At 37.7% G+C, this 27840-nt stretch overlaps 1 protein-coding gene and 1 long non-coding RNA gene across 10 annotated transcripts in view; one reads left to right on the top strand and one right to left on the bottom strand.

Moving 5' to 3' along the window:
• Nucleotides 1-802: 802 nt before the first annotated feature.
• Nucleotides 803-27840, bottom strand: part of MTMR2 (myotubularin related protein 2) — an 85991-nt gene continuing 58953 nt past the window's right edge. For all 5 annotated transcript variants that reach the window (XM_072968939.1, XM_072968937.1, XM_072968940.1 and 2 more), the window contains 10 exons: nt 25895-25996; nt 24740-24823; nt 20326-20475; nt 19386-19574; nt 14723-14908; nt 12058-12264; nt 7863-7955; nt 4770-4883; nt 2824-3000; nt 803-2147 (listed from right to left, as the gene is read on the bottom strand). In XM_072968939.1, coding sequence (XP_072825040.1) covers nt 1986-2147; nt 2824-3000; nt 4770-4883; nt 7863-7955; nt 12058-12264; nt 14723-14908; nt 19386-19574; nt 20326-20475; nt 24740-24823; nt 25895-25996 — 1464 coding nt within the window. In that variant the 3' untranslated portion in view covers nt 803-1985. The remainder of the gene's footprint in view (nt 2148-2823; nt 3001-4769; nt 4884-7862; nt 7956-12057; nt 12265-14722; nt 14909-19385; nt 19575-20325; nt 20476-24739; nt 24824-25894; nt 25997-27840) is intronic.
• On the top strand, nt 1501-27819 carry LOC140698639 (uncharacterized). Of its 5 annotated transcripts, none has more exons than XR_012076415.1 (3): nt 1501-1602; nt 2259-2384; nt 27188-27819. It is a non-coding gene; the product is annotated as an uncharacterized lncRNA (long non-coding RNA). The 5 variants fall into 5 exon arrangements; XR_012076414.1 differs by lacking the exon at nt 27188-27819 and adding an exon at nt 26499-27170; XR_012076413.1 differs by lacking the exon at nt 27188-27819 and adding an exon at nt 11977-12324.

Raw genomic sequence — 27840 nt, 5'->3', positions numbered from 1 at the left:
CCACCTCAGGGGTATGGGACCCAAATATATCACGAGTGCATCCCTCCTACCTTCCTGCTGTGGTTCCCTCTTTACGTCTCCAGTTGTAGATCTTTTTTTATCGATGGTTGTTCAGCAATCTGTTGTGGTTGTTTGTGAGAGGTGCCAAGCTCTTGGTCCTACTGCTCCGCTGTCTTGACCAGAAATCCCATTAAAGGATTATCTTAAAGGTGCTACACTTGGGAAACTCCTGCAGCTGAAAGGAAACCCCTGGATAGTTCTAAAAATAGAAGTGGTAGATGTGCTCTTAGATTGCTTTGAATGGAATGCAAAGTAGATGTGAGGGTAGTAAGACTAGGAATTTTAAATTCTTGAACCTCTTCAGTTATCTTCATTCTTTTATGTGGTATCAGATGGTAGAAGATGATAAAGGCTTAAGTGAGGGAAGTGGTAGAACGGACAGGAGAGAATGGATTTGTAAAATATTTGGAATATAAAACTTAGACTGGCCACTTAACTGTTATAAAGTATAACAAATTTCACAATGACCAAATCATTTTGGTACCAATTTTGCTAATATTGGATGTACTAACAAATTATAGTTACTAATTGCAAGACCAAGAGCAGAGCTAAGGTTCAGACCAGTGAATTAACAAGTGAAAAAAATCCTGTATTTTTGAGTATTCTTTGGTTTATGGATTCAAGTTGAACATTTCACCTGCAGCAGGTGGTATGAAACACTCCTTTTCCTCAAAAAGTTTCCAAATATTTCTGCAAAAGATAATTAAGACAGACAACTTAGAACAAGGACAGGGTTTAAAAGTCAGCTGAAATTTTCTTTTAATTAAAGACCCAAGGGACAAGAAGCTCCTTTGTGTTACAGTACATAACGTACGGCTCTCACACAGAGAAAACAGACAGGGGGTCAAGTGTTCACACCAGCACTGAGTTCTTACTGTAGCAGGCAGAAAGTGAAGCAGGATTTCCCTTACTGGCATTGAGACTGTAACACATGTTTACATGCAGTAAGTTCTTTGGTAGGCTTAATCATTCAGTGGAATTACAGAATTTGCAAAGGAAAGTAGTAGTAAGATATTTCGTGTCAAATCTGAGCATAGTACGTCTCACTATACAGACTTCAGGAAAAATAAGCTTTTAAATACTGCCTCAAAACTCACCCCAAAAAAAGTACGTGAAGTAGGGTAGATAGTTCTTAAAATATGTTTCATGATGTTTCTAGTAACTGTGCAAATGGAAACTAATCTGAAGGACGTGGACTTCTTTGAAATCCTGGACGGCGACCACCTCCTCCTCCATCCCGCTCCCAAGCACATCTGTGAGGCGTCATTTTGGAACAGCTATGTCATACGTCTTAAATTAAGTACATAAATAACGACAGCAATAATTTTCAACTACTTCTACACCATAAGATCCTCAAGACTTTGCCCTACTACATATGAAGAATGTGGGTTTTTAACGGTGATCAAAGTAAATTACTACCAGAAAGAAAAACCCACTATGGGGGAAGGAGCATCAGGATTCTCTTCGATCATCGCGCTGGGGCCCGGTGTGGGTAACGGCACGGACTTCAGGATTGGTTTGGGCTCCTCCCTCTGTGCCACGGTGAGTGCTCTTCCATCAGGTTTATTTCTGAAATCACCTGTGTTTTGATTCTACCAGACACCAAAATTTCTGAGACAGCATTTTCCTCTTAAAAATCAGCAACTGGTGCCTCCTGTGGATCCAGGACTGAAGCACTTTAATATTCTTTGGGTGATTTAAAAGATTAGTGTCATAATCACGTAATTACATGTGGGGTATTTCACTTAAGCCACCGGCACTGCTACAGTTCTAAACTCATCCTAGAGAGACTTATTTAAAATAAATAAAGTGACTGAATTTCTCTCACAGATGGGTTCTATATTCAGAAGACCTTCCACTCATAAAGCTGCCATGGTAATCAGGAGTTCGTGGCGATGACTGGCGGCCCCCATCTAGCAGACCTGTCACACGACAGTTTGTACAGGAGTGACGCACTGTGCAGGAGAACTGGCTCTCTCTGAGGATGAGGTTGATCGGTTGGAAATCTCTCTCTGTAGTTCCTCTACCTTTTTCTGAAGCTCTGCTCGTTTAGCAAGAAGTTCTTTATATCTGTTGTGAATGGGCTCCTACAAGAGCAAAACACCATAGTTATTCAACTAGGCAAACCTAAACAAACCTGAAGTCAAATCATTCTGGGAGAGTTCCTTCTCTAAATGTTGCAGTGTGTGTGTTTTCAGCTATGGGGACCACGCCCATCTTCCCAGCACCTCAGTGAAGTGTCATTCCAGGGACTCGACTGACACCACTGCTCTTTCACTGGCTTTCCTAGTGCCCCAGTACGTCCACAGACTACGCTAAAACTGGTAAGTTAACTTAAAATACTTAAGTATAATCTAACAACAAGATAATCTAAGAGCCAGTACTCAGAACACTTCCTGTCATTTTGAGTCTTGAACAGTTTTAAGCAATAAATATTCCATAACATTTTAAAAAACAGCAGAATTTTATTAGGCTTTTAACTTCCCTAAAGCTAATTTCTCCAACCTATAAAAACAGGACCTTTAGAGTTACCTAGTCAGCAGTCTCATTTTACAGAGGGGAAACAGAGTGGTTTGTCCAAGGCCATACTAGCATGAACCAAGTATACCGTCATCCCTATATAGTGCTTTTTTTACTCTTCAACTGTTAACAGGAAAAAGTGAAAGTTTTAAATATGCACAGATAATTTTGTAGTTGCAGGGGACAAACCTAATTCATGTAATTGCATGGATGCACACTTTCACTGTATTGTAGGGCACATACCTGTGGCTTCATCCGTGGGTTCCACCTTACGTAATACCCCACCCAGAGCTCCAGGTGGCGCATGCTGGCTACTGGGTAAAGGACATGATTGGAATAGCTCCCATAGAGAGGATTAGTGAAGTCTTCCAGCTGGCTATTTATGTAAGACCACAGTGATACAGTCCTTTTAGGAAGATTCTATAAGAAGGAAAAAATAGGTTAAGATTCTCCATTACATAAGCTTGACATAATACTTTAGATGAAATTTGTAAAAAGGTAACTGACCATTAAAATCTTTTTAGAGGGAGAGAACTTAGAAGACATTTCAGCGATAGCCCCGCCTAGACTAAAATCGAGGGGTAGTGAAAAACCGTGCAGTTCCTCAAAAAGTTAACAGTTACCATACCAGCAGTTCCACTCTTAAGTATAAACCTAAGAGAAGTGAAAACACATGCACACAGAAAGTGGTACACAAATGTTCAAAGTAGCACCATTCATAATGGCCAAAAAGTAGAAACCACTCCAAAGTCCATCAACTGATAAATGTATACAATGTGGTATATCCATACAATGAAATATTAATTAGTCATAAAAAGGAATGAAGTACTCATACATGCTACAGATTGAGTCTTGAAAACGTGCTAAGTTAATGAAGCTAGACACAAAGGCCACACCTTGAACGAAATGTCCAGAAGAGGCAAACGAGAGAGATGAGTGTTTGCCAGGGTCTGAGAGGAGAGGAGAATGGGGAGTAACTACTAATCGGGACAGGGTTTCTTTTCAGTGTTCTTAAATTAATAGTGGTGATAGTTATACAACTCTAGATATGCTAAAACCACTAAATTACACACTTTAAAAGTGAATTTTATGGAATGCAAACTATAGCTCAGTTTAAAAAATGTTTCTTTTTTAAGGATATAGTAAATCCTATTTTTAAGTCTCTCAAAAAGACAAAAGTATCTTTGGAAGTTATCTATGTTCTTAATTATCTAACATTCAGTAAATTCTTGAGTGCCTGCTGTGTGTGGAAATATTTACTGCATGCTAGATACTGAAGATACAGTGGTGAATTAAATTATTTCTATCTTCAAGGACCTTAGAGTCTAGGAAGCACATACTGTGTGGCAGCTGTTGTAGTGTTTTGTATTTTATTTAATCGTCACAATAGTAAGTGCTCTTAAGAATTTAAGTACATGCCGTTATCCCTACTTTATACAGAAGCTTTGCCCCAGGTCACACAGTAAGTGAAAGATGCAAGATTCGAACCCAGGCAGCCTGGTTCCTGAGCAAGCACTCTGTCGTTACGCTTCACAGAAAGCATGAAGAAACTATTTTATAGCCACGTTTTAGAATGAAAACTGATGCAGAGGGACACACTAATCAAGATCATTTAGAATCGTACAGAGGAAGACGAAGTAAAACCTGAAATGTACTCCTTACATGGTTTCTTCTAAGTAATACCAACCACTTAAGAGTGAGATCTCTGGGGAAGGGGATTAACAAATTTTAACTTTCTACATAATAATCTTTTCAGTATTTGAATGTTTTACAGTATCATTTTACACTTTAAAAAACTAAAATGGCTCATACGTATGCAAAATATATTTGGGGATTTGAGCCGTCCATTCATTCAGCTGTATATTCTTTTTGCTGATTATACTGTTCTCCAGCTGCCCTGATGGGTAACAGGCAGCATGGTGCTCCCAGGACCCCACAGACTTCTCCCTGCCCAGAAACTCAGCTGACTGACAGCTGGCTGGCACGTTCTACCTTGTGACAGAGGTACTTTAAAACAGATCAGGTTCAGATGTATGGAAAGAAATAGCATATTAAGGCATGTAAAATAAAATATGGCCAAAGAAGCCATCCAGAAGAACACATCTTCAGTTGAAATCCATCTCAGAATGCACTCTAGTGAAGAGAGCCCATATCTGGGGGAGAGGGGAGGGTCAGGCCTTGTATTTTACCTCTTTTCCTCTCTGCTGCTCACTGTTACAGAGGAATGTTCCGAATAAACAGCTATATAGGTGGTCCAAAATGGTAATGAGAAAGTATTCATTGAATTCAAATGCTGTAGGAAACTGCAAAGCAAACACCACACACAAAATTATTACATTTTTCCAAGCACATTCATCCCTGTATATTGGTAGATCCTTTGTAATACTTCTTAAAATGAAGCTATTGGTATTCAAAACTATATACTTCTAAGCCATTAGGGTATTATCTGCTTGGTCTTCTGTTCAAAACCCACTTGATCACTCTTCTGGGACAATTTCTCCTAAAATCTCGTCTTCTTGTGCACCAAGAGTTTGAATGGTCTGACCTTGACGCTTTGGTATCCCTTTCTATCTGTTAACCCTCATCTTAAAGCTGATGACACTCTGACTTGTCTTTCTCTGTCAAAAATGACCATAAACAACATAGTAAGATTTTAACTTAAATTTTCAACAATGTAGTTTTCAGGAATTACACAAAAAATATCAACGTCTCTGGAAAACGTCAGCAGTACACAAAAATTAACATCCAAGGCAGATGTGCAGGTTATTTAAAGTCAATCAACTTACATTTTAAGGAGCATCCACTCAAACCAGAGCATCCTGTAATCTAGGACCCTGGCAGCCACTAACAAAAAGAAAGTTTCCTTTCTCTTTAACCTCGGACAAGGGCTTGATTGAATGTCTTAATATTACCCAAACAACATAATTTTGGGTGAATATATCAATAAAATTACAGATCCCAGGACAGTAAAGGATTTAGTATAATCCATCCTATCCATCTAATATTTCAAAAATTATTCGAAAGTTTCTATGTAGGGTTATGCCGATTACAGGCCTGTGAAGAGGGAGTCCATGAATATTTGGATTGCTGATTTGGTAAATAAATACTGGTGCCAAGTTTTTCTTAGAAGGATCACAGCATGAACTGTATGCAAAAGGAGCAGGAACGAAAACAGCTTTGCCTTGGAATTTGCTAAATTTATAAGCGGGTGATGTGGCAAATTTATCTTCTCAATTTATTCTTAAGTAATTTTTGTGGCTGTAAAGTGAATGAAGCAGGTGATGAAGCATATGCCAACAAAGCCAATTAATTTTAAGAAACTTTGTCAAATTCCATTCATTCATTTACAGAATAAATCCTATCTCCTGGACTGTTACACACTCTTAACAGCCTTATTCATTAGCCGACTGTGCTGCGCCCTGACCCATCGCACCGCAGTCCAGAGGAGCGTGGCCTATGGTTAGGCTTCATCTTCATGGGAAAACTATTAGCTCAGTTATGAGAAGCAGCTTAATCAGTGGGCATTTCCTCACAACAAAACTAAAAATAGCAATACAGCATTAACTGCTGCTATTGCTTTTAAAATCCTGAGCAGGGGAGGAATACTTTGTTCTCCTTACATGTTTAAAATCTGAAGAGCCCTTCAACTGCTTCCTGATCCCAGGAGCAAGGGGATGACAGTGAGGGTAGGAGGACACACAGAATCTGGCTAATTACAGCATAATTAGCCCCATTTTGACAAATGTGCTGCTTAAGTCTCTGCACAAACATTCAGTTGTTTCTAAAACTGATGACTGCCAACAAACGTAACTAACATGTTCAATGTTCAGAAAGAAAGTATCATAAAGAAAAATACAAAGTAAAGACGTAACTACAGGGTATTTTAAGTTCTAGCAATGAAACACAAGAATAAACTGACACTCTATTATTTAGTAAAACTTGAGCTCAAAATTAGAGTCAAACTGCTTTTAGATATACAACCTTACTAAGGAAGAAGTGTGTGTCATGCACCGTGTGCAAACAACTGGTAAACGTGACTGATTTTGTTTTTCCAACAAATATACCAGAGCTAATAATTCACACACGTCGCTCCTTTCAGGGCGTTCTCCCTGGAAGTACACTGAGTGAACCACCAATGATGCCACGGTTTCAGACAGCTTTTGCAGTCCTTTGATATGGCATAGTTGAGTTTTGCAGTAAATGTTTAAAAATTGAATATGGTAATTGTCAAAAGTAGGTCCCATTGTTTTTGGTCAAATACCAAAAAAAAAAAATTTTTTTGGTGTGGATTTGCATAGCAATTCCAAAGGAAAAATTCAAACCTACTCCAAGTAGTAAATATTATTAAACTAATAAGCATGTAGTGTCTCCCCTCCCCCACAACACACCAAGGGCCTAATTTACAGAACAAAACTGACCTGTAAACACGTTGCAGTATAGATATTAACATACCAGCCTCATCACATTGTAGTCACTTCAGCTGTAACACTTCATTTAAGCCAGTATGTTTCCAAATAATCCACCCAAACTGAAAAGCTTTACGGGGGGAAAAATAAACTACTCAGTATATAATGAATGTACCTGACTTGAGGATCACCATAAATAGTATTTCATTAAAGCTAAAACATGATCACCAATGAGCTGTATCCAACTTTTGGGTTTTGAGGTAATTTTTCTTGAGTTAAATATTTTTAAGACACTAACTCCATGCTCACTAGTGAAGTGATCCCATAATAAACCAGCTATTTTTCAGTCTCTGGTATCTTTCTAAAAGACTAAAATCCATTTACATTAATATTTCTAAAAATATTAAGTCTAAAAAACATCATCTTGAACAAAAAGCACTGAATCTGTTACATACATACCTTGCCATAATTTCTACCTAAACACATTTTTCCATCAAAATTGCTTTAAACAGGGTTTCCTTTTGCTTGAGTTACCTAGCCCATTTCTTCATTTCTTTAGCAACGTATAGATGAGTTTATGGTTTCTGGCAATATATTGCCATTATTTAACACTACTTGTCCAAAACAAAGGAGGAAATTTCTTAAGGATTATTATCAATGCCATTCATTGAAATATGGAATCAAATTGTTACAGGTTTAATACCACCTCCAAATCCTTTAACTTAATTTATAATGTGATCATAGGTAACAACAGTACCTAGAAAACTTACAAGAATTTCCATTTTACATGAAATGTAGGAACAATCAGTGACCAAATCCAGCTCTGACTGGACAGCTTAAAAAGAGATATACGAACGGATATGCCAGGTAAGTTACCTGTCTTGTCATTTGCCACACACAGTCAATAAACTGAAGAAAAACAGGCGACCTGTCTGCATCTGCATGGTTCTTATCTCCATGGCCAAGTCTCTGAAACAGAGAGAGTGAAATACCTTAAGAGCTTTGTAAGATTTTTTCAATTGTTAATGGAAGAAATTTTATTTTCTAAGAAAAATAATATTTGCTCAAAATATTACTTTTTTCTTTTAAAAAGTAATATTTTTTAAAACTTCAGAAAATCTTTTTAAAAGAGCACTTCAAGAAAACAAATCACCCATCATCCTACCAAGCAGAAATCTCTGTTCAACATTTTTCTGTGCAAACTACCAGATGATTTTCTGACATGAGATGCTTATGACAGGACTAACAACTCTGTATAATAAATGAAACTCAGATCCTGAAAGGCTGATAATGGAAGACGGCAGATGTCAGGCCTCAGAGCCCAGAGTTTTGTCCTGGAGATTTAATTTGCCCTGAACTTAACAGTTACTCATACACTAGCCTCGGGAAACACCCTGCTCCTTTAACACACTGGCCAGCGCATGACATGGGAGACCTGCTGCATCTGAGCTCCAGTCTTTATCAAAAAGAATCACACAAGCACAGCCCTTTGAAAACTTTTAAAAAATGCTTGACATCTCCCCTCAAGCATGCATTCACCCGTATTCTCAGCTTTTTCCTCCACTGAGGATCTTTGCCCCAGATGACTGAGACAGACCCCCTATTCTGTACCCTAAAGCAGTGATTATCAAAGTATGGTCCATGGACTTCCAGCAAGGGGGGAGGGGAGGTCTGTGAGCTCAAAACAAATCTCATAATATTACTAAGGCATTATTTGCCTTTTTCAATGTGTTGACATTTGCACTAATGGTGCAAAATTGATGAAGGATGAAACTTTGGTACCTTAGGAGGAATCAGGAAGCAAGGTACTGAAAGAAATCTACACTAGTTGTTGCATACTCTGGCCTGCCACGTACTTGCAGTTAAATGAAAGAGGGAAAGAGCCAGTCTCTCTCAAGCCAGTTTCCCTGATGAAGCAGTAAAAATTATTAACTTTATTAAACCTCTCCCTTTGAGTACAGTTTTCTTTAATATCCTATGTAACAAAATGGGAAATACCCATAACGTGCTTCTGCTACCAACTTTGGTTATTAAGACCTGAATATCTTGCAGAGATTTTTTTGAAAATGTACAGAAGTGAATGTGTCACTTCAAGGAAAACAATGGACAGTACTTGTTACCAATGATAAAATTCAAGCTTTTGAGCGAAAATTAGATTTGGGGGAAAATCTCATCTGCCACAGTGAGTTTGATAATACTTTAAGACTTCTGATAAAAATCAGTAGTGATGTTAACATGTGATCTTATGACATCACATAATGAAATGCACTGACATTGGAAGAGCTGTTAACTCAGCCAGTATTTTCCAAATAACCAACACATGATGTCACAAAATCATGCATGGGGGAAAGATCTCTTCAAAGTACAAGACAGACCCAGCGCCTTTAATGGAAAAAACAACAAAAAACTCACTGAGTTAGTTTTGGATTCCACACTATAATTAACCTCTAAGAAACTACCATTTGTCAAGTTTTGACACAGTATCAAAGAAAAATATCCACAATTCCCTAAAAAAAATTAAAATGCTGCTTTTCAACCTACATATCTGTGGTCAGGTTTTCCTCATTTCTTCATACCAATAGAACATATCGTAACAGACTGAATGCAGAAATAGGCATGAAATTCAGCTATCTTCTATTAAGCCAGACATTAAAGAAATTTGCCAAAAGTGTAGAACAATGCCAGTCCTCTCATTAAACTTTTTTGTTTTGGAAAATAGTTATTTAAAATGTTATTTATGTTAATAAATAACAGTACCATGGTGTGAATGTTTGTGTCCCCCCAAAATTCACATGTTGAAATCCTAATGCCCAACGTGATGGTATTAGGGGCTCCCGAGGTGAGGAGGGTGGCAAAGATCCCCCTCAGGAATGGGACTAGTGCTCTTATCAAAAGAGACCCCACAGAGCTCCCCAGCCCCTTCTACCACTCAGGAACAGTGAAAAGTTGGCAGTCTACACCCAGAAGGGCCTTCCACCAGAACCCGAGCATGCTGGCACTCGGAACACGAACTTCCAGCCATCAAAACTGAGAAACGGCAGCCCAAAGAACTAAGACAAATGGACTTATTCCTTTAAATAATATTTAAATTTTTAAAATTTAATTTCTAATATGGTAAATATTGATGGGTATAAACAAAGTTCTTTGGAGTCATCAATACTTGTAAAAATGGAAAGAGAAAAACCAAAAAGTTTGAGAAATCAAAATCCGAAATCAGAAAGTTTGAGAATCATTAGCCTACATCAACCATGTGGGCCTACTCTCTTGACCAGGTGTCCTTTCATTGTCAAATTCTGCTTTCAGGAGTAGGTAACCGGAGTTAGCTATTTAGGAATCCACAGCGACTTCAAACAATCTGAAACATTTATGATTTTGGTTACATTTACAGGAACATGTGCAGCTTTGGCTGTCTTAAATTTCATTTTTTTTAATGACCCATTTTATTTAACAGTTCAAGATCGAAAAAGCAGATTACCTTTAAATGTCCATTTCTTTCAAGTTATTTATAAACACTGCTTCTATACTCCGGTAACTACTGGATACTAATGGTTAACATTAGAGACAGCATCTATGCAGAACGCATTTCAGGAAGTCTCCCAGCTAATCTAGGGGAATGCTGCCAGGAAGCACACTCAGTGGCGGCAAGGCCTCTGACAGTCTTACCTCTCTTCTCGGTGATCGTCAACTCCGCTCCAGCCACGCTCAGTCCCATCTGGACATTTTTTTCGCTCTGTTCCTCCTTCCTGGGAAAATATTCCTGCCCCTCACCTTCTAAATTCTGTGAGTACAACTAACATGTAACATGGATGGGCAATACATGAGAACCAAGGTCCCCAGTTTTCTGATTTCAAATTGAGTGTGTAGCAGGAACACAGCTAAAAATCACTTGAATGTTCATTTGATCAAAAGCTACATGAATCCAAACTATGACCTAAGTAACAAAAAAAGCACATGAAAGCACAGAATCCTCTAAAAGGGACGACATAACTGCACTCCTCTATTTCAGGAACTGTGATAGTTTGGGTACCACACTGGCAGAAAGCCATGACCAAGGTCCAGCGGACAACGGGGCTGGTGAGGGGATTAGGGTGAGAAAAGACTGAAGGAGAAAGATCTTTAGCCAGAAGAGCTGAAGATTATGAACGACACCTGAAGACAGCTACTTTCAAATATCTGAAGGGCTATCTCATTTGGTTAGTAGTCATACTTGTTCTCCTTGTCTCCAAAGGGGAATGTAAGAAAATGGGAAGGAGATTTTAGTCACTGTGAGGAAGAAGGTTCGAGGAGGTAAGACTTTGAGACTGGACAGGCTCAGGAAGGGACCTGCTGCTTATTTCTGAAGGGGTTAATGAAGAAACTAAACCACTTCATGGGGACACTAGGGAAGACATTCAGCAATTAATGCCTGGACTGTGAGGCCCTTTCAACCTTTAGATTTGAGACCAATGACAACAACAAAATAAATTCTGAGACAGACAGAGGGCACAGAAAATTGTCATTTCCGTAAAAGTAACTACAACACTTTCCAAACCCATGGTCATCAGAGTGTTAGTTCCTTAAAAAGGAAAACAGAAAAGCCACTTGATTCCCCAGTCTAAGTTGAATTATTAATTTTTCTCTGTCATTTCTTTTAGTTCCAGCCTGTTTTTTTTTTAAGACCCTGGTCCTGTGTGAGCAGTGCAGCTTTGCAGGGCTACTTTAAATTAAGAATAATTAAGCCATTTTCATCTTAAGTCTACAGGAAAATCTAGACGTGCCCTGTGTGTAACTCCGTAACCGTTCATGCTAATCTGAACTGTCATCTGAAGGTGAAAATCACAGGATGACAGTTCGCGTTTCCCGGCACAGATCACACAGAGACTGGGGCAGACACCTGACAGATTGCTAACCCTGGCTCCAGACTGCAGGGCCATGGTAGGATATCCTAGCATTTTCCAGAACAGCCCAAATGTTCTCTCGAGAAGTTTAACCCTTTAAAATAAATGATCAGTTTCAGATGAAGAGTGAATAAAAGGCATCATTTTCACACGAGATGCATATGTGATACACCGAGTCAAGGTCCTTTACTCACAAGCTGAAACCGATGTCCAAAGCTGAGCCATTCTTTTTCCACAAGGACTTCAAAGCCCCGGATGGTTCGATAGTACCCATCCAGCATGAGCATGGCCAGGGAGGTGAGCTGAGCCGTGCGGTCCCAGCCATCGCTGCAGTGTACGACCACTGACGTCTTTCCTGACTCCACCTTGTCAGCAATCCGAAGAGCCCCTGCAAGAATAAGCTGCAAAACAGATTTTTTAAATGAAACTTTTAATAAAGTAACTTCCTTATTCAAAATTTACTAACAGGGTTTTGTTAGAGATGACTGTCTCAATAACTTGTGGAGGAAAAAAGTATCAGTCCCTTCCTATAAAGAATTTTTGTAAATGGTAGAAGATAGATAAATTCTACTTTTAAAACTATAAAAATCTCATAAATGCAGACTCCTATTAATCTGCACAATGAAAGGTACCTTTGGATTCTAAACAAATCAAGACTATGAGTAAGAGGACAAAGGATTAACTTCTAAAGAGATCTATTTCAACTATTCCAACATCATCCGTTTAAGTAAAAATAATACACCAACTGAAGTCATCTGTTAAACAATACTCAATCAAATTAGAATAGATATGAATGCAGTAAAACTGGATATTCTAAAATATTCTGTAACTTCTATAGCATTTATTTTACTGTTTCTATGTATGTCACACAGCATACAGCAAGTACAGCTTTTTTTTTGTATCAAATATATTACCATGTCAATTTAGCTGGTATCTAAAACAGTTTATTTTCTTTTAAGATGTAGATATTCTTTGCAAAGTTAATTTTGAGTTAAAACTAGACAGGATTAGATGTAAGCAAAAAGAAACACAAAACTATAATATCCTTTAAAATGAACAATATATCCCCATTCTTCTCTGCAATGGCCATGTCACACTTAAAGAACAGCATGATTCCACAAATGTGTGTCAGAATGAAAGGAAAGATACACTAGGCTTGGAGAATCTAATGATGACCTCCTTTTTTATCATAACTGCAGGCATATTCTGGAAATGGGGTTCACTGAAGCAATCTCAATCCTGACTGGGCATCAGAGTCATCTGTGGGCATTAAAAAAAAAAAAGCCTGGTCCCCATTCTCCACTAATCTTAACTCACTATTTTAAATAACTTCCACCTATAATTCAAATGTATATCCAAATTAACACATCACTGACCCAAAGTATTAAAACAGTTGGGAAGTTAAGACCGACCCAGAAGACTTATACCAAGTGGTCACTGTCACTTATTCACTCATTTAAAAGATAAACATTTATGGCATCCCCTACAGCTGTAGGTGTTGGAGACAGAGCAGCTAACAGAGCAAAGCGCTGGCTTAGTGAAGTTTACATTCCATTTAGGTGAGGCCAGCCAGATGCAAAGAAAAACGTAGAGCGTGCCAGAGGCAGTAAGTGCAAAAGCTCCACACAGGTCCAGCGTGCTGGCAGAACTGCTCTTTTGATTGGAGGGGCTGGGAAAGGCACCTCTGAGAGGCGGTATCTGAGCAGCGGTCTGAAGATAGTGAGTGGGGAAGCCCTGCAGGCGTGAGGACTGGGGGAGAAGGGGCTCCAGGCACAGCTGTATCTCCTGTACCTCTAAGGAAATTTGTTTCTGCTATAGCCAGCCTCTTGGAGAGAATGTTATTTATACCTGTTAGAAATGACCTGGAATTTACAGAATGCTGCAACTTATGCTAGTTCGAAACCAGATCTTCTGGTTTTCTGTTCATACATCGTACAATGTAATAGAGACCATGCTCTCTAACTGCAGAGTGCTTATACGCTTTGTTACATTCAAGCTTCTGTTTCTAGAAGAGAATAATCAAAGTGGTCTGTAATTCTTATTAGGTCAATTTGGCCTTCAATTCTGTCTTAATTTTAGAGGTTTTAATGTGGGTACTAGCTGCCCCTTGGTAACAAAAAATCTCATTTCCAATTACTTCATATATACTACAGAAGTGTATATCTTGGTAAGCTATGTTACTGAAATTTAGATCACATCTGAAAATACTTACAGCTATATTAACTGAAATAACATTTGGTGCTTCAAACATTGTATTAACACGTGAGGCAAACGAGTGTTCATATGGTAATGGGCACTGAAATGGTATCCTTCATTTAACTTCACCTCAATTGCCTGACCAAAATGGTTTTCGCAAGCCACACAGCAGTTACTTACTGGGTGTTTTATTCACATCATACAGTGCTGCCCTAGCTCTTGAGGGGATAAGAAAGTATGATTTATCCTTTCCTAGTCTGCATGAATTAGAAATATATGTTGCTTTTCACACAAAAGTAATTAAAGCAAGTGCAAGGTAGCACCTGATTAAATGGAAAGAAAAAGTAAAGTGAAAAGTTTAGAGAAAATGAAAATGGATGCAACCTGGGAGGACTTCATGGAAGAAGTGAAATACAATCTGGGATCTGAAGGATGGGAAAGAGGGAAAGAAATACAGGAGAACCAAATACAGAACATAGGAAAGTAATTCATTCAAGCATTAAAACTGAAAAGTGGTTCTAATTACCAAAGCAGTTACCAATTCTGCACTATTTGAAAGGGCACTTTCATCTCGATTTCAGCTGTCAAGAGCCAACATAGACAAAAGGGCAGAGAAAGTCTCTGATATTCTGTAAGTATAAAGAAACAGTAACATCTGCTCACCTTAATATGTTCTAGCCAGTGAGTAGACTCCAAGTTGGACAGCCAGTGGGCCTCCTCGATGTTGGGGTACACGATCTCCTTAAGCTTTCGCAGTGACTCTCTCATAACATGAATATTGTGGATATCTAGAAAAACTAGTTCTGCATTTTGATAGGCATCTTCACTTTCATAACCTCCCCCTTTTGCCTGGGGGAGAAAAAAAAGCAAACATAACAGGAAATCATAAAAGAATGCACATGCTTTGTGCGCTGGCATCCCTGAAAGAAGGCCATAAAACACCCGACAGACGATACACGTCACCGATGGACAGGGAACCTCCACGGGAAAAAGTGTCTGCTCAGGGCCACTGAACACAACCTCGCTCTACCACACGTTCCCTATAGAACAAGACTACACACTCTCACCCTCACTTCCGAGTGTTGCTGTTTTTAAAATTAAATGTGATAACATATACGAAGGTACTTGAACATTTTAAAGCACTAAAATTTCTCTATCCATATTTTAAGTCCTACCTAGTTTTTTACAGAGGACGGAAACCACCAGACCAGCAGCTCCACGCGCAGAGACGTCTGTCCCGCTCAGCCCTGCCCACGCTTGCTCACCTCCCCCCTCCTCCTCCTGCACTGTCTTCTGAGTCTCTGCAAAGTGCTCTGCAGTCATAACGACTGGCTCCTATTTTAACCACACAATTAGTATTAAATAAAAAGAACAAGTGTTACAGCACAGAATACTGCTCTCAGAGATACAAACCCACATGTACAGTGCAGAATAAGAAATACTCGGTGTTCAAAGTAAGCTATGGCTGGAAAGGACTGAACTTTCTTGGATTGACGTTTTCTCTGTTTCATGAATAAAATATGGCTCCTATCTTATGTATAAAATCACTCATCTCAGAGCACTAATGGAAAAAAAAATTAAGAAAATACTGGAACAGCCACTGTAGTTAAATAAGAGATCATATGACTCGCACCTTTGAAAACAAAACAAAACTCACCTCTTAACCAACAACCAATTACAGAAAGAACAGAAGTTCAAGCTTCCTTTCTGACACTGACAGTCTGGGAAACAGTTTGGATCCAAGACTGGCATGGGTGCAAAATTTAGTGTTCCATTAAGTACCTGTTAAGAAGCACTACTTCTGGAAAGCGGGAAAAGGCAGGTCGGGGTAGAGGGGCTTTCAATTCAAATTTGCTGCAACAAATCCTAGAAACACATCAGTGGTGGCAGCTGCCACAAAAACACTGAATGAAAATGCTCTGGGATCAGAGAGTTGTACAACTTCGTGAATATACTAAAAATACTGAAATACAGATCTTAAAAGAGTGCAGTTCAGGGCAAGTGAATTATATTTCAATACAACTGGTATTTTTGAAAAACAGAGCAACTAGATAGTAAAACCAAAAACACACAAAAATCTTTTAGGACAGAACTAGGGGACAGAGCATCCCATCAAACCCCAAGATGGTTACCAAGAGCCACAAGACTCTGGTCTTGGGATGCTGTCAGTGAGTGTGGGGAAGCAGCAGGAGGAAGTATGGATACAAGACGGACTGGAGTACAAGAGAGCCGTGAGAGAGCCTTATGGTTTCTAGTGTTTCTTCTGCTTCCTTGTTTTAGCACCACAGGAAAAGCACAACAGATCAATCTAAGTGCAGCCGAGGCCAGGAAGGGTTCTGTCCATTCCAAAGGGGGCAAATTTTAATTTTGAAAAAAATATTATCTGTAATGGATTAAAACTATTGACTATGTATAAATACATGAATTCACAATGACACTTAAAAAATTAGTCACCTTTATGGAATAACAAGGAGTAAGTTTATTATTTGGAAATCTGGTAAATAAAGAGAAAGAATCAAGCATTTCTTGGCTTTTTTATATTAATTGACTTGTCGATTAAGCAAAATTTAAATAAGAGAAAGAGTTCACAGCTGAAAAGGAAATCATGAAATTAGAATATCATCATTTTGCAACCCCAGCAAATTAGTGTATATCGGCACTGAGCATGAACAGCTGCTAACATCCCCGAAAGAATCAGCCATGTCACGTGCCTCCTGATATATCCCCTGTAGCCTTGCCAAGGGAACTGAACCTGAATAAAGCTCAGAATTCATGTGAAGGAAATTCAGAGAACAGAAGAAAGTTGAACCATACCATCCCACAATCAGCAAAATCTAGACTATGAGAAACTCTACATATAAAATACATGTTTTTAAAAAAGAAAGAGATGAGTGAGGGGAAGTCTACAGATGAAGAGAGACTTAATAGATATATCAAATAATATTGAAACTATAGAGTCTAGGGATGCACACTTCAGTAATACAGCACAGAGGATGAAAGATGATTTCTATAAAAAACAGGTTACTTTTAGCAGGGGTAGAAGGTGAAACTGACTGGGGTAGGACACATATAGAAGATTCAGTGGCTGGAAAAATTTTGATTCTTGATACGACTCGTGGTTGCAAGAGCAGCTGTCATATTCATATTGAAGAAGTTATAAAAAATGTTCTTACAGTGAAGGGAAAAACATATTTGCAATAAAGAAGTATGCTTTTGCAACTTTAAAAAGGGCAGTAGAAGAGGGATTTGGGCAAAGGTGATCAAAAGGTACAAACGTCCAAGATAAATAAGCTGTGGGGATGTAACGCGCAACGTGGTGACTGTAGTTAATAACACTGTGTTGTACATGTGAAAGTTGCTAAGGGAGTAGACTTTAAAAGTTCTCATCACAAGGAAAGAAAATTTGTAACTATGTGGGGTGACGGATGTTAACTAACTGTGGTGACCATTTTCACTGTATATGTACCTCAGATCATTATGCTGTACACCTTAAACGTATGCACTGGTCTATGTCAGTAACATCTCAATAAAACTGAAGGGAAAAAGACGTGAAGTTGCTAAACCGAATCAACCTTTCTGAAGATTAGCAATCTGTAATAAAACTTTCAAAAATATGTATATTTTAGATTATAATATAGTAACTGTATATCTAGGAAACTATTTTAAGGAAATAATCAAAGATGCCAACAAAAGTTATTTTAGCTATATTTAAAATTCTAAATACTTAAACACCCGATATTAGATGCTCTACTAAGTAGAAAAATGACGTAGCTTTATGATAAGTACCACTGAGGTATTTTTAAGAGTATGTCATACAAAGAAATAATTCTTCTCCTGTTAAAAGGACAAACAACGAATCAAAATAATCAAGGCATAAATGCACAGAAAAAATAGTGGCAGAAAATATATCAAAGATTAACGATTATAGGTGATTTTTATTTCTGTTCTTTACTTTGTCTATGCCTTCCTAGTTTTTTAAAATTGTCTGTTACATATTTTATAATCAGAAAAATGTCCCAATATATAAATAGATAAAATATATCAGCCTTAAAAAGAGAGATTTCCATAGTGAAATATGTGTGGGAATGATTTAAAAAAATAAGGTGAGGAATATAACATTTTGTCCTCCCACCTTCGCTGCCTTATATTCCTCTCTCCCCCTTGTCTTGTTCTAGAAAACATCGTAAGTCTCATTCCTGCTAATAATGGTATGAAGTTTAGGGAGAGGAACAAGTAATTACTGGAAAAATATGTGCCTGTCCCTGGGGTACTGGCGTCATGTACACATTATTTCATTTCTCCTTTAAGGGGAAATATTTACAGTTTAAGAGAATGCCTGGAATTCAGTGTCCTCAAAACACTAAAGAGAATGGAAATAATTAGGTACATGCCCCATAATTTAAGTAACAGGATGATCATCCCAGCATTGTTTTAAGAGCAGAAAAGGCAGAAATAACCTAAATATCCAACAACAGCTGGTATTAATGGTTATTATACCATTAATGTTATATTTACTGGCATAGAAAAACAGTGTCAATTTTTAAAAATTATACCATTCTGCCTCAAATATGTGTGTGTAGATATAGGTCGAGAATTATAACCAAGGTTTAATGGTTCTTCCTCTCTTAGTTACAGGATTTGGGATGTTTTAGTATTTTTTCATTTTGGTTTGTTTTTGCTTATGTGCATTATCTAATTCTTCCATAATATATTCTGGGGTGAAAAAAGAAGTAATTTTTTAAGGCTAAGTTGTGTCCATTTTCTCTCCTCCAATGGTACATTTTGTCAACTGGACCAGAATTTCTATTTCCACAATGCTAGTGTTTATTCTGTAACAGAAATCGGGACTACTGCTCCAAGTGCAGCTGAACAGCTTGTGCAGGTGGAGAGCTGTCAGAAGGGGGCAGCACTGGGCCCTGAGAACTCCGCTGCGGGGCTCCCACACCAGAGCCGCGCAGAATTCAGCCAGGCAGGGGCTCCGCTGGCTGTCCGGCATGCAGAAGGGAGAGGGGAATTATTAAGTGCTGACACCTGTTTCCTGTGTAAGTACGCAGGGTTATGCACTACTTTTTATCAGGTGACTTTGCTCTTAAAACAATTTTGTTAGTTATTATGATTCTCATTTTACAAATAAGTAAATTAAGGTCTGAAAAGATTAAACAACTGACCCAAAGTCATACTGTCAAGCAGGAGAGCCAGGATTAGAATCTACATCTTTATCACTGAAAAGCCTGAACTCTTTCTACTCCACTGTGGCACCCACCAAACTCAGCCGATCTATGAAATGCCGATTCATGAAACTCTAATTTCTGAAAGACGATCTTACCTTATTGGCAACAGCATTAACACTTGGCCGGGCGTCGAATATAAGGATTTTATGAGATTGGGCATTGGAGTCCATAATGGCTTGAAGGTATTTTTCATCTTCTTTGCTCCTCTTCCCACTCACCCCTACCATGGGCTGGCTACACCGCGTGATCGTGGCTTGACTTTCAGGATGAATCCATGATAAAACCTTAATGGGGGCGGAAACGGCAACACACCCTTTACATACCTCTCTGTTTGTAATTTTTCTCAAAAACATTACTCTGTTTTTTCTCAACACTGCTTTCTTACTGGATCCAAAGCCTAGCCATGAAAAGATGTACAAAGCTGCTATGAAAAATCATCACCTTTCTTTCAAGACAACTCTGGCACGGGGAAAACTTGATCTAATTTTTTAACCAGATATTTATGAAAGTCACTATTTGGGAATGTTGTCTCTAGAAAGCACGTTAAAAGGGGGCTAAGTCAACTCCACTTTTAAAGCTGTAGCACTGTGTTAGCAAAACTGCACAACTGTAAAGTCTTCAGAATCTACACATTTTTGTACCTAAAATTACTTGAACTGGTCTTTCTAGAACACAGTAATTCACCTAAATTTGTGGTTTTCTTCTTTCTAGAATTTAAAGGAAAAGAACACTTTTATCACATGACTAAAGAAGTATAATAAGATAAAGAAATAGTGAACAATACAGAGCCAACTTTGTTTTTGAGTTAACCATGCAACTCTGTGCAGCTAATATCCATTTCAAACACTTCAGAAACCTCTTTAATCTAAGCCTTTCCCCTAGTTTTAAATTTTACTAAATAACTCCTTCTCTAATATCCCTGAAAAGACGTGCCTCTGTAGCTATTTTTATCCTATTTCCATGCTCCCATCCGTTACTCTCAGCATTACGTGTAGTACAAAAGCACGTGCAAAGGTCCATCTCAGCGGCACTTACTGGGATACGGCCCCTCGATCTGAAGGATGCCACTCTCTTTAATTCTTCATCAGGAATATTGGCCGGCACAACCAAGAGGGCAGGGTACGTATCACAAAGCTCATAGCGTTCATTTATCTTTGTTATCCTCCAGCTTTCATTTGGAATTCCCTATATGCGAAATAAAATATAGACAAATGACTACCTTACACGAATATTAAAAAAAACATCAGAACAGAACCCTACTACTCACCTTCTCTTACCTCCACTACCCATCTCCTAAGTTGCTGAAATAGTTACTGCCTGCCTGTGGTGACGAGGCTTTTAAGATGAGACATTCTAACACGGGCATCTGTATTCATTTAGACACCCGATTTTATGTCAATAGATCTATTATGTCATTAAACACTGATTGAGTGCTGGGTCTGTCCTAAGCACTAAATGAAAAAGAAGGAAACAGTAAGACTGAAAATGTGCTTGTCTTTAAAAAGAACACAGGCTCATACAGTCTGACTGGATGAGTGATTCTGCTGCCATCCAGCTATACAAAGAAATTTCAGAGGGCGGGCACCAAGTGTCCACCGGAACGCTCTGCACATGTTTATCACTTACATACCTAAAGTGACCTCTATAGTATTGATAAAATGTTGCCAATCTAAAACATAATAGGAAAACAAGGAAGTAATAGAAGGCAAAGCCAAAAAAAATAACGCAAGAGGAAAACAATTTTTAAAAAACGTATCAATTGATAAGCTCATTTGGTCCTTCAAGATTTGCTATATTTACAACTTGTATACAACTTCACAGAAAGGATTACCTAATAATGCACTTAAAAATTTCCATCCTCCATACTATAGAAAATAAAGCCATTGTATTAAATTTTTTAAATTTTATCACCCTTGACAACTCATGTCATCAGAGAAAGAATTGAAAGAAACCATATTTTAGAAAAACATACATTTATTGAACACCTACTATGTGCAGGCACTATGCTAGCACCCTCTTTCTCTTTCTCTCTCTCTCTCATACACACACACACACACACACACTTTACTGTATTCAGGTTTCATTAACGTCATTTTCTAGATGAAGAAATTGTGGCACAGACTGTAACTTAACCAAAGGAAGTAAAGAATTCCAAGTACATTCTGAATCTATCCTTTTTACAATAAAAGTACATTGTTCCTCAAGAAAAATTTACCATCCTGGGTCACAAAACTGTTACAAAAATCTCAATTCAAAGAGCAGAAGGACTCTCCTTTAGGGGGATAGTTCTCAAGCTGTTGCCAAACACCCAGAAGAATATTAAAATTAAGAAAGAAGGGAAAATTCCCTCCCAATAATCATGCAGTAAATGCTATCAATAGGGTTTCCACCCATCCCTAGCCACGGTCTGTATCCATTAGTGCTTTACATCCTATTTACTCCATTCAGTTAGCTGGGTCCTAACTTGCTTCCTATGATCTACATCTCTCCTTGCCTCTTGCTTTCCTCAACTTTATATATACTAGACAGCTTTCAAGTAAGATCTTTACTTATTTCCAGAAATAAAAGATTTACTTAGAGATTTTAAAACTGTATTTACTTGCCATAATAAAAAATGTTCAGTGAATTGGTAAGAGGTTCAGTGAGTTTCTAGAGGTGGTACTCAAGCAAGAAACTTGGACACCATCTTTAACTCACCCCTCTCCCTCACACTATACTTTCAATCAATGATCAATTTCTATGATTTTTCTTCCAAAAGTGTCAGGAAAAAGTTTGCTCACTTCTCTCAATCCTCACTCCCACTTCCTCAATTCAGGCCATTATCACTTCTCTTCTGTCCCTCTGCAATCCATTCTCCACACTGCCTCCACGATAATCTTTTAAGATGCAAAGTTATCATTTCATTTTTCTGCCTGAAAACTATAAAGGGCTACCTATTCCTTTTCAGAGGAAGTGTTCAATCCTTTACGGGACTTGGCAAACATGGATGGACTTTGAAGGCATTACGTTAAGTGAAATAGAGAAAAGCAAATACTGTATGATTTCACCTACATGTGAAATCTAAAAAAACAAAACCAAAAACAAAAAACCCAAGCTCATGGATAGAGAGAGCAGACTGACGGTTGGTTGTTGGAAGGAGGGAGTCAGGAGTGGGAAAAATGGTGAAGGGGACAAAAGGTACAGGCTTCCAATCATAAAGTAAATGTCAGTCATGGGGATATGATGTACATACAGCATGGCAACTATAGTTAATAATACTGTATTTTATATTTGTAAGTTGCAAAGAGAATGAATCTTGAAAGTTCTGGTCACAAGAAAATAAAATTGTGCAACTGTATGATGACAGATGTTAACTAGACTTACTGTGTTGATCATTTTGCAATACAAATATCAAATCATTATGTTGTACACCTGAAACTAATATGTCATGTGCCAACTAAACCTCAATGAAAACAAGGAAAGACAGAAACAAACAAAAAGAATGTCTTCATTTTCTTCTATAATAAACTTAAATTAAAAAAAAAAAAAAACCTGAAGACAGAGTAGTGGAAATCACTCCCACAGAACGAAAAAAAGAAGAATGAAAAGAAATGAGAACAGTTTAACAGACCTCTGGGACCCCATGAAGTACACTAATATCTGCATTACAGGGGTCCCAGAAAGAGAAGAAAGAGGATGTAAGAAAATATTTGAAGAGATAATAGCTGTAAACTTCCCTAACTTGGGAAAGGAAACAGTCATCCAAGTCCAGGAAACACAGAGAGTTTCATACAGGATTAACCCGAAGAGGAGCATGTGGAGGCACACAGTAATCAAACTGACAAAACTTAAAGATATGGAAAAAGTATTAAATGCACCAAGAGAATTCCCACAAATAACACACAAGAGAACGCCCATAAGGTTATCAGCTAATCAGCTTTTTGATAGGAGGGTTCCCTTTTCTTCACACTCTCTCCAGCATTTATAATTTGTGGACTTTTGATGATGGCCATTCTGACCGGTGTGAGGTGATACCTCACTGCAGGTTTGACTTGCATTTCTCTAATAATTAGCAATGTTGAGCATCTTTTCCTGTGCCCGTTGACCATCTCTGTCTTCTTTGGAGAGATGTCTGTTTAGGGCTTCTGTCCATTTTGTGACTGGGTTCTCTGCTTGTTTTGTACTTACTCTTATTCTTTTTCATAACTTATTTATTTTTTTTGGACACAGTTAACTCATCTCTTTTCCAAAGCTCTATGTTGAATACTACTAGAACAGCAATTTTTGCCCAGATTCCCAAAGAATATTCTTCATTTTTACAATTTTACAGACATTTGTTAGATTTCCTGATTGCTCTGCCACCTATTTCTGACACTGGATTTTTGGATTAGCAAAACATTTACAATGTTACTTGTAGACTCTTGGCTTTTACTTGATCCATTTATTTTGTATTCTGCTTCATAGTTTGCTAGCACTTGGTTTTATGACTGAATGAGGAATTTTAAAATTTCACTTGCCACATGTGGCTGAGCAACAAACTCAGTTTCAAACCATCTGGATACTTTTAGTTCTCTAGTGATGGGTTTTTATTCTTCCTAGCTTTGTGGAACAAACCAGAGCTTTATAGTAATTAAAATGCAATGTTTAAAATCTAAATACAAAAATCACAGCTTAATGGTTTTCATATTTGAATTTTATAATAATTTGGATATCAAATCTAATGACTACCAAGAAACAATGTGTCTGAACTTAAATTCTCGAGAAAGCACAGTGAACAGGTGGAAAGTAAAAAATAAGGACTATTTTAGGTAGAGTTTAAGTAGCGCAGTATAAGAACTCTGTGGGAAGTGGTGTACTGAGGGGGATGGGGGAAGGATACACGACAACGCAGATTTCAAGACTGAATTCTGCCTTCATCTCTTATTGTGGTGAATCACATTATTAGGTTTTCTAACATTAAGCCAACTCACCTTGGTCATGATGTATTATCTCTTTCATATACTATCAGATTTGATTTGTTAACACTGTATGTACAAGTGTGTCCTCTGTGAAGATGTAGAACTTCCAAAATTTTACGTAGAGCTAAGTTATAAGCAGTAGAACTTAAGGAAATTTTTTCAGAATTAAATTATAGGACACTCAAAAGAAAAATCTGAGTGAAAAATGTCAAATGACATATAAGAATGTTAAAACATAAATATATTTACAATTTTATTTTTTTAATTATTAAACATTTTTTAAATAAACTGATTTACTTGTAAACACTTAAGATTCATAAAAGATCACTGACAGAGTTTGAAAAGCAGTTTAAAGAAATTGAAAGGCAGCCAAAAATATCAAGATTAGCCTTCATTTAAAAAAAAAAAAACAACCCACAGAACTATATAAAGCTGTTTACTTCTACCCATGAAGTCTCTGTTGAAATGGAAAGAATACAGAATATTACAATTAAAAGAAAAAACATACATACCTGCCTTCTGTACTCTAAAAGAGAGTCATAGAGCTTCCATCCATTTTCAGGGAATACTTCTTTGTACTCAAAAGCAAAAAGAGGCTACAAACAGTAAAAGGAGTTAATAGCTAAAAAAGACAATTATGGAGGTAATGAATCATAAATGTAATCTTATCATATCTAAAGTTTTCATTTACTTATCTGCAAAGGTATTTCGTATTGGTATATTGTTGTTTTATCTTTTGCTTTATAATTTTGAGAACTTAACTGTATATTTTTCAAACATTAAAAAGAGCACAAAGGCCACCGCCAATATTTATCAAATGCTAACGTATCACCATATTTCATTCAGAATTTATCTTTGGTAGCTGTTTTAGGTTTACTTCTAAATAGTTAAAGACACAGAAAAGACATCTTCTAATGCAATGAATTAGTCTGACGTCACAGTTTCAGCGTTAGGCAGCTTTAAAGATTGTGCTACATTTTATAAAACATACTGAATGAACTGTTTCTTTTTTGGCATGCAATCTGTGTATCAAAAAAGAAAATTTAATTTATCAGTAATGGAGACAAAGTGGCAGGAACAACTATGATGAAAAACACTCAAACTAGAGTCAGAAGACCAGGATTGATTCCAAATTTTACTCCCTACTAACTGAGCCATTGAGTTAATTGCCTACCTGCTCCTGGCTTCAACTTAAAAATATGGATAAATAATATTTACCACCACAGGCTACTGTGGACACTAGATTATATACAATAAATGGGGAAGCCTAACATTGTTAATAGCACACAGTAGGAACTCAATTAAGAATTTGTGCTCCCTTCCCTACTAAAATTGCTAGACTTAATTCTCAGCTCCCAATTAAAAAGGGAATTTCACATCCTAATGAAAACTACACACAGCTTTTCATTATGGAAACACCCTAGATAAAAAAATTCTATAATGACAGAGTATCAGTCTGCAGAAACGGACCTCAGAAATCAGCCAGTCCAGCTTCCTCATTTTATACCTAAAAACTTGGTCCTAGAGATTAGATTAAACGTAAATTATACATCTGGTTAAACAGTAAAGTAGGATTGTAAATGTGGAGATTCTAGATAGCCTAGACGTTTCTTAAAACCACACCTTTAATTACAATACAGATTTTTCAAAAATAAGAAACATCTTACCAGGTTATTAGAGACAGGGAATGCATATTTCATTAGATTCTCAAATATAGATCTTCTTGTTCGCCCCTCAGGTTTATGAGCAAACCGTAAATTCCGAATATCCTGGGAAAGAGTTAGGATCCAAGTCATCTATCATTGTTAGTTCACTTTTTATTTATTGAATAAACAAGGCAACTTAAAACTATCTTATAAAATGTTAACATCTGTGAATGGAGAATACAAAAATAAATCAGACAACAGCTCCTGGAAGCGGGGAAGTAACACCTTATTGATAGAAAAATAAACAGAAGGCACTCTGACACAAGGCAGAATTCAGAGGAAAGAAAATTAACCTCTGCTTATGAACGCAAGGCAGGCCAGTGAAGGAGGCAGCGTCTGACGTAGGCACTGGAGATTAGAGGTACTATATCTGAAGTCATGCTATCACATGACTGATACACACTATAAACATATGTCCTTTCCCTGTGAAAGCCCATTTTCTGTCATGAATTTCCCTATGAGAAACCTGATTAGCTGTTGTTGTATTTCATAAATGTCTTCATTCCCATTAAGCTTTGTGACCATTTTCCTATTTGTAATCCCTTCCATTTGATCTTCTCTCCAGAAGTCTCCCGCTACTAGACTGATAGAGCCAAAGTCCGCCTAAAGGTCTTCATCCACTCCATGGCCCAGTTCTTCACCCATCCACCGGCAGGAACTCTGGATAGTCTGGCTGATATCATCCAGGCTCTACAGTCAGACCTAAAGACCCCAGGTTCCCTTCCCTTATTTGCCCTCAAGCAGTTGTCTATGCTCAGGTTGAATGTAGATATATATTCATGTTCCAGTTTCCTGACATCTTAACAGCACTAAGAAAACAGCTGAGATGAAGAATAATGTCAAGACTACCCATTTTATTTAAGTGTTTTCATCTAGACAGAATTCAGAATAGCTTTATTACACCACATGCTGTAAAAGTGAACACAGACACACCCCACTACAATGCACCAACAGAAAATGAACAAGATTTGATTACACATCTGACCTGAAACTAGAAACGCTAGCTCTACTATCTTTTAAAACAAACATGTGCAGGAACCTAAATTGATACCTTGTTTTTCCTCGGTAAGTATCTTTACAACTAACAGGGACACGCATAATCACTCTGTTAAACACAGAGTCTCCAAAAGCACCACAGCAGGGGCCCTACGAATGGCCTTGTTCATGGAAAAAAAAAATCACATTTAAAATGATCAAAATTTCAAAGTCACCCTTTTTCATGTCCTCTTATATTCTATGCTCTGATTCTATTAGACCACAGAAGAGTGACCAGGAGACAACGTCTTGTCACATGGCTGACAGCTATGATGAGAGCCCTTCCGACTATGAGGGAAAAGCATACAGACAATTACTAAGTCATTAGTTTTAATGCTAGATTCATGAAACTCCTAATATCGGCCTAAGAAAGGACCTTGGGAGTCATGCACATGCTGCTGCTTCTACTTTCCCGGCACTGGCAGAACAGCAAAAGGAAGGACGGAGGTGAGCCAGAATTGAGAGGTGTTCACTAGGCCTCAGTAAGGAGAACCATGACCTGCAGAAGCGGCACATGGTACTAAATGCCTACGACTGGATATAAAATTATAACAATGTAAGTTTCATTCAAGTATCAATGCATTTAAAGAACACAAGTTAGATAAAAAAAAACAGGGAAGGTCTGTGATATGAAATTGTCCTCACTGTTGTTTCAGAAGCAGACATTTTATGAGAACGAGAAATAGGAAAGACAGGTGAATGCGTCATTACCAGTTCTTCCACTACAAAGTACTATGAGCCAACTGCTCAGAGTCTAATGCTTCTAATTTGTAAATTAAAGGTAATGATGTCAAGATTTTTATGAGGCCCAACTTAAAATAATGAATGTGAGAGTACTTTGTGTTGGGTTCAAAAAATTCAAGCCATCTTTT

This window comes from Vicugna pacos, chromosome 10, assembly GCF_048564905.1.
Source record: "Vicugna pacos chromosome 10, VicPac4, whole genome shotgun sequence".
Taxonomy (NCBI): Eukaryota; Metazoa; Chordata; class Mammalia; order Artiodactyla; family Camelidae; genus Vicugna; species Vicugna pacos.
The sequence above is the reverse complement of the archived record's forward strand: the minus strand, read 5'-3'. Positions and strand labels throughout refer to the sequence as shown.